Genomic DNA, 7,675 nt, shown 5'->3' on the forward strand with positions numbered 1-7,675 from the left:
TTTGTTTTGTTTGTGTTCTGTTTAAAGGGTTTGGGGATTTTGCATAGTATCTGGTGGAAGTGGTATTTACACGGTTATTGGATGATTATATGCATTCAATAATTTATTTGCTAGACTTTACATAACCTCTTTAGTTCAATATTATTGTTTGCTGAAAGTCTGTTTTTCTGTATCAAGCATTCACTTGTGGTATACAGCCTCAAAATATAGTCAACTAGTACACTATATCAAAGAATTCAGTGCAGGAGCAAGTCCTGCATGTCTGTTGCTAATTGCTATTGTTATAATATAACATTAAAAAGTTTTTATTGGTGTTGAACGCTTTTCTAAAAAATATTGTGCATATTCTCTATCTACCAATGAGTACTCAAACGAGTTGCTGGCATAGAATATATTATCTAAAAATTTCGAATTTAAAGAAATAGGGCCGAGGGATATTTGATGGTCGAAAATTGTTGGTAAATTGGACCCGTAACATAAGATTTTGAGTAAAATTTGTTGAACCAAGACATTTTTTTTGATTGTACTGATTATATTTTAAAAATCAAAAATAAATTTTAACTTTTAAGTTATTATGTTCTCATGTCATATTGTAATAGATGATATGGAATTTTTTGCTACAGATTTTTAGAGGTTGATAGCATAGATACAATATTACGAGGTTAACTAAAACTATAGACAATAATAATATATTATTAGAGTTAATTTCTATCTAAATAATTTCACAATTTCTATTTTTTATATGTAATAATCATTTTTGAAAAAAAGTTGTACATGATTAAAGATGCTACCTGAACATCGTAGAGCATCTCCAACCATGTATTAATGAATATAGACTTAGTTTCATATTGAAAAATTTGAAGTCTGCCATTTTTAATTACACGACGTGGGAGTATTCAACAAAACAAAATTGTCAACAAGACAAATATTTTCAAAAACGTGCAAGTAAATATGAGCAGTGTTGCAGGATTTTTAAAAAATAGAAAGTTGATTTATTTTTTATCAAAAAATTTTTGTAAACTTGGGATATAAAATCATGTATTGTAACTTGTTTTGAAGTATCAATTCTAATAAGAAGAAAGAGCCGTGCCTAGTAGTGTGAGGAAATATTCTATAAATTAATACTAGCTACTTATTTTTTTTGCAAATAGTTATGTTCTTCAACATAAAGGAGTTCTTCAATATAAAAATCTCTCGGGTGAAAAATAGACCCACCTTTTTTATAAAAAAACTCTTGTTTCAATCTTTTTATTTTAATTATTTTTGTCTTTTATTTTGAATACAATCAAGAAAAATTTTAAAAAGTGAAAGATTGTATTCAACCCCTATTCTACAATCATTTTCAACGGTTGTATTGTTAAATATCAATTGGTAGAGACATGTTTTTAACATACGTGACAATATCAAACAATCAATTATGAGAATAAAAGATGAAGGTGTGAAGATTCAAATACCAGAGAAAGAACATTACTTTCGGTAATATCACGTATATTTTAGAATAATATTAATAGATTAGTATTAATAAAAAAAAGGGATTAAAATTGGATTATAATTAGAATTTAAAATTGAATTAGGATAGTGGACTTAGAATATGGATCAGACTTGTATTCGGATAATGGATAGATTTAAAATTAGGGTTTTAAGACTCTATATATTGATTGTGTTCCCTCATCCTTCTACATCCACCCAACCTTTTCTTCGTTTTTATACAAAAATTCGCAGGGCTTTATTCTCACAAATCAGCGGTCTTGTAAAATTCGTAGTAAATTCAATTCTTATCGGAATTTGATGATTCTTGATATTTCGGAAAGCTCCTTCAATCTCCTACAACTTTCGTTCACAATGTTTTCTCAGATTATGTTTCGAACTATTCTCAAAATTACAAAACTTAATCAGATACTGTTTTCTCTTTGAGTTCTGAATCAGCGGATGTTTTATTTAATTCCCGATTCGTTATAAGTCCGTTTTTGATGAGCCGTAACTTTTCAGAAAGCTCTTTTCGTTCTCTACGACTTTCGTGTTTGAGTTTTTCCATAAAACATCGTTTAGAGGGTCAAAATAGTTGGTTATTGGTCTGGGCAGATTGGAACCATGGAGATATTTGGAGTTTAAGATTAAGCGGGGTTCGGGAGTTTAGTTGGTCCTTTGTGAGGTTCGTTAGTCTTTGGGTTTGCTATTTTCGAGGTACGGATTTTTTTCTCTTTTATTCAGCACTGCTTCTATTAGTGTTAGGTGTATTTGTTGATCTGTTTTCATCCTTTATGTCCGGTGTTTTGGTACGGATTCTATTCCTTTTATTCAGCGCTACTCCTTTCGATATTAAATGATTTTGATCTGTCCTATTTTAATTCGTCCGATTTGCTAAGTTTGTTTTGTGCTATTCATTTGACTGTTTTGATTTCCGAAAAAAATATTTTAAAAATCTGTTTTGAGATATTCAAATATTTATTATGCGGTTTTCAGAAATTTTACAAAATTGTGATTTGTTCAGTTTATTTGAAATATTTATACCATGTGATTTAAGTTGTGAAAAATATTTTGTTTTGAACCCTTAGAGAGATATAGGATATAGGGTATACCGAGTTACCCAGCTGTAGGGGTCCTACAACCAGGTCTTTGCGGCACCATTGACATGACACTTCCGTGGCAGTGTGATTGGTCACGGCGTATCCTTCTGTTAGCTCTTGGAAGGAGCTTTGGCCATTTTGATTATTTGTTCAGGATACGTGGATGCACCCAGTTCAGTTTTGATTGATTTGTGATTTGGCGGTGACGTTGTATATGCCGTACAAGTTATCCGATTTGTTGCACACATTAGGTACCCTATGATGTGTGTATCTGTTCTGATTTGATCTCGGTATGAAATATCCTAACCCCTTGTTGCTTCAGCCTATTATTTTAAATAACTGTTTTATATTATCGTCAAAATATTTTTAAATGTTTCTTGTTTTGTAAATGCTTCCAATCCGTACTGGGCATTTGGCTCATGCCGTATTCTTCTTCTGGCAGGTACTTAGGAGGATTCGGGGCTGTGTGATGGAGAGCTACCCTCAGTTATAGTGATTAAGATTTGTGGACCATTAGTGTTATTAAGATTTTATTGTTTAGAGATTCTATTTATTCGAATTATTTGGATCTAATTATTTTTGAGGATTTAAATCATTTTAGGAATTATTGTTATTATCGTTTGGAATATATTTAGTGCTCTGTTCGCAAGTTTTGGATCAGTAGGTAACCTCTCGTCTTAATTTAATATGGGGGTGTTACACTTTCACCGGAAAGTAAAAATGAAAATGCATCTCATGTCCCTTGAAACAAGTTACAGTAACAATACTAGGAAAGGCCACACATTCTTGTAAACATCAACACCACAGATTGGATGGAAATGAATCTGATGATGAAGATGTCCCGAAATCGATCGTCTCATTGCTAAAGCATAACAAATGAAAATATGAAGATCACTACAAACCTGAACAAAAGCCAATTTATTATTGATTATATCTATGAGTAGCAAGGAATTTTTTGACCACTTTGGTGGTGCTCAATCTAAAATTTAACTCGCCAAGTTTTCATATTACTCCACAAAAAGCATTTAAATTTTGTTGTTCCAATGCGAACATTGAGCTCATCCACTACATTTTTTATTAGTCTCTTTTGGTTCTTTCATTAGGTTTCAGTCAATTATGATTAAAAGAATCTACAACAAACAATTTTGCTCAAACTTTCGGAGTAGTGTTTACATTTTAAAGGCTTGAATAGTCTTCCATGTATTGACATTTGTACAAGGCCCTATAATTTTGATGTCATTAACAACTGTTTTGTTATATGGTTAATTATCAAGTTGGTCACTGAAGTGGGCTTAATGTATCAAGTTGGTTACTGAACTCAAAACGATATCAAGATGGTCACTAAAGTCATCATAAATATCAAACAAGTACCTTGAAATATGAGTTCAAGTAGTAAAAATATTATTTATAAAGTTTTATACATTATTTTTAAATGTTACCACAACCAACTAAAAGGTTATGACTTTTAGTATTTAAAATAATATATTTATATTTAATCAAGTTTATTTATTATTTATATTTTATTATATAGTTATTTTCTTTGTTTTAATTAAAAATAAATAATAAATAAACTTGATAAAATCGAAATATATTATCATAAATATTAGAAGTAATAATCTTTTACTTGGTTTTGGTAACATTAAAAAATAATGCGTAAAATTTTATAAATAATATTTTTACTGCTTGAACTTATATTTCAAGGTACTTGTTTGATATTTATGGCCACTTCGGTGACCATCTTGATACCGTTTTGAGTTCATTGACCAATTTGATACATTAAGCCCACTTCAGTGACCAACTAGATAATTAACCCTTTTGTTATATTGTTTCAAAAATGCATCAAATCTTGTATATATATCAAAACTTTACTTAAAAATATTGACATGCAGATAATTAAATTCTTGTCAAAAATTTTGCCGACTTGTGTACTTTGGAAGAGAGGAAAAAAGTGGCAGGGCAATTCGCACAATTGATATCCTAAGCTATAGTATTGATATGTATTAAATAATAGTTCATACTCAATATCTCTAACTTTAATTTCCTTCTTCAAGTAGGAGCCAAAGATGTAAAGATTTGTTTCTCTTTTTTTCTTGATTCTAGGGCATAACTATGATCACCTTTTCATTGTTTTACATGCTTTCATATGCATACTTTTGTCTTTGAATATTTTCATGCTAAGTGCATTAAGCATTACTCTCGAGTACTGTCGAGATGCCATCTTCCAATCCATTCCCACTTTCATCATTGCAGCAAATTCTTTATAGCTGATCCGACCATCCTGTACAGTTATGGCATGCCAACAATTAAACATACTTTATAAATTAATCGCAACTCATTTAAGTTTCCCCACATTCCTTAGTTACATTTTTGTTTAAGTATTACCAAAGTGAAGAAAATTACCTTATCCAAGTCACTGTCTAATATAATGTCATGAACAGCTTGTTCATTGTTGGGTTCTTCATGTTCCTCAAACAAAGCTTCTCTCAACTCCTCAAACTCTATATATCCATTCTTGTTCTTATCAAAAGAGTTGAATGCTTGTTTAAGTTGTTCGTCACTGCTGATTCTTTTTAAGTGCAACGCTATTGTTACAAACTCCTCACAACTTAGTGTTCCATTTCCATCAAGATCAGCCTTATAATATCATTACATGTAAAATGCAAAAAAAAAAAAATCAATTCTTTGTCATCCACTACAACTGACATAATAAAGTAGAAAAATAAAACAAAATTATCAATATTTTAACTTACTGCTTCCATGAACAACTGAACATCAGGATCAGAAACTTTACTGCCGTAATTGATTAACCCAAGCTTTAGTTCTTCAGGTGTTAGGTTTCCATTCTTATCAATGTCCCACATATTGAACATCTCTTTGATCCCATGTATTTCTTCATCAGGCAAGCTTGCAGCTACCATCTATATGAATTTTAAATTCATGAATGTTGTGACAAAATAGTCGAACCTATTATCAAGAGCTTTCTTATATGAGGATAAGCTTACTCCAAGAACTTTTTTCTTGAATTTGTTCATTAATGAGAACTGTTGGATTCTTGTTTTGACATTGTCCCCCAAAGGTATATCCGGAACTTTATGGGCATTTTGGATCCATCTATGTCCTGGATTTTACAAGAACAAATCCATTACTTTCTCATGTTATATCAATAAGTGGTTGTACTCCTTATATACACACCATAAATAGGGTCCACTTTCAAAATTTAACTTTTATTTGAGTATAATTGACAAGAACCTACATTGTTATAAGATTATTGAAAAACCGACTGCTAAAAAATATTAGAGTATACTTTTGAGATATTATGTTGAAAGTAAATACTACATACCTAGAACTTCTTCGACTGTCATCCGACTAGAGGGATTTGGATCAAGCATGCCTTTAACAAGTTCTTTGGCGTCTTCGGAAACCTTTGGCCAGGGTTCCCTGTTAAAATCTATTCGACCCTTGATGATTGAAAGAGCGATTCCTTCCTCAGTTTCTATAATTGTATAAACCATTGCGCGAATAATTTATTTGTAAGAATATCAGAAGTTTGTTCAAGTAAATATTTTTAAATGAATTTAAAGTGTTACCTGCCCAAAAAGGAGGAACTCCACATAATAAAATATAAAGAATAACACCTGCACTCCACACATCTACTTCTGCTCCATATTTTCTTCTCAGAACTTCGGGTGCCATGTAGTAAGGGCTTCCCACAATTTCCCCAAAACTCTGACCTATAATATAAAAAAATCCCAAGGAGAATCTATAAATCAGGCTGATCATAGTTACACCAATATATATACGTAACTAATAACTGACAAGTAACAACAAGTTATTAAGGTGAACTTAGGAGCAATAAGTAATCTTGCCATTCATTTAAGTGATTGATTAAAAGGGAGCATAACCTTCTTCGAACAGCTGAATCTAGAAAAGGGCCTCCCCTAATCATCTTTACTAACTTTTTCTTGTCCAAAGACAAAGAAGAAGCATCCAACAACAGAAATTTAAGAAAGTTAAATCACATTTATTTCCCTGACTATCTGGATATATATAACCAAAAAAGTTGATTCTTGTCGCTATGAACCTGACCTGGGATTTATAAATACATATTATACTGTCATGATTTATTTCTATTTGGTAAGGCATTCTTACCAGGCTCGAAGAACATGGAGAGGCCAAAATCAATGGCCTTCAATGGGGCATTTTCATCTTCATTTGCGAACAAAAAGTTTTCAGGCTTCAAGTCCCTATGCATTACACCATGGTCATGGCATACCTAAAACATGAAATAATAATTAGCACTCTTTTATGGCTTAATCATTAGATTACAGTTCCAACTTTAAACTCTAGAGTCTAATAATACAATCATGAGCAATATTCTTTTAAGTATGATATAATGGATATGTAATGTGATGAAATTACGTAAGAAATGATGGTTTATATTTGCTCTGATACCTTGACAACCTCGAGCATGGTTTTGGTGACAAGAGCCGCGCCTCTTTCACTATAATGGCCCCTAGCAACAATCCTATCGAAGAGCTCACCACCCCCACAAAGCTCCATAACAAGATAAATTGCCTCTTTATCCTCATAAACATCTATAAATGTAACAATATTTGGATGAGAAGGCAAATGTCTCATGATATCAACTTCTCTTCTCACATCCTCTACATCAATCTCTGTCCTCAACTTGTCTTTTGAGATCTTCTTGCATGCAACTTTCTCTCCATTCTCAATGTCGATACATTCGTATGTCACACCAAACTCTCCCCTCCCAAGCTCCCGTCCTAATTTATAACGTGTAAAAATATCTTGGCCAGATGCATTTTGCAAGACGTTAATCTGATGCGAGTGATGCTTTCTACCATGGCGCCAACTTCTAGAATAGGCTTTTATTTGCTTGGTTTTCTTGAGGAGGGCTGAAGGAACGTTCAAATTTGACATGCAAGTGCCCATTGGGGTGTATCTTTAGGTCTTTCTATCATATATTACACATCCCAATGGGGTCAAGATGGATGTGGAGGACAGAACAAATTATAGCCTTGGACGGATGCGTTGTTAACAGAGAATGAGAGAAGATATGTCAATTTTTTTCTTTTGGAAGGAAGGGC

General features: G+C 32.1%; 1 protein-coding gene across 1 annotated transcript; it reads right to left on the reverse strand.

The window, feature by feature from the left end:
* Nucleotides 1-4,503: 4,503 nt before the first annotated feature.
* Nucleotides 4,504-7,675, reverse strand: LOC108202594 (calcium-dependent protein kinase 24). Its single transcript, XM_017371066.2, has 8 exons — nucleotides 7,020-7,675; nucleotides 6,717-6,840; nucleotides 6,155-6,298; nucleotides 5,908-6,060; nucleotides 5,570-5,685; nucleotides 5,318-5,485; nucleotides 4,968-5,201; nucleotides 4,504-4,845 (listed from the first exon to the last, which is right to left on the reverse strand). Exons 1-8 carry the CDS (start codon nucleotides 7,518-7,520, stop codon nucleotides 4,681-4,683), a joined length of 1,605 nt encoding a protein of 534 aa, XP_017226555.1. The 5' UTR covers nucleotides 7,521-7,675; the 3' UTR covers nucleotides 4,504-4,680.

The sequence above is a fragment of the Daucus carota genome, chromosome 9 (genome assembly GCF_001625215.2).
Source record: "Daucus carota subsp. sativus chromosome 9, DH1 v3.0, whole genome shotgun sequence".
Taxonomy (NCBI): domain Eukaryota; kingdom Viridiplantae; phylum Streptophyta; class Magnoliopsida; order Apiales; family Apiaceae; genus Daucus; species Daucus carota.

Bases quoted from the DNA above. Each gene is read 5' to 3' on its own strand.
- LOC108202594 (XM_017371066.2), bottom strand. From the start codon at position 7,520: ATGGGCACTTGCATGTCAAATTTGAACGTTCCTTCAGCCCTCCTCAAG. The intron at 6,841-7,019 runs GTATCAGAGCAA...TTCATGTTTTAG, and splicing joins CCATGCTCGAGGTTGTCAAG to GTATGCCATGACCATGGTGT. The intron at 5,202-5,317 runs GTAAGTTAAAAT...TGATATTATAAG, and splicing joins TTCAGTTGTTCATGGAAGCA to GCTGATCTTGATGGAAATGG.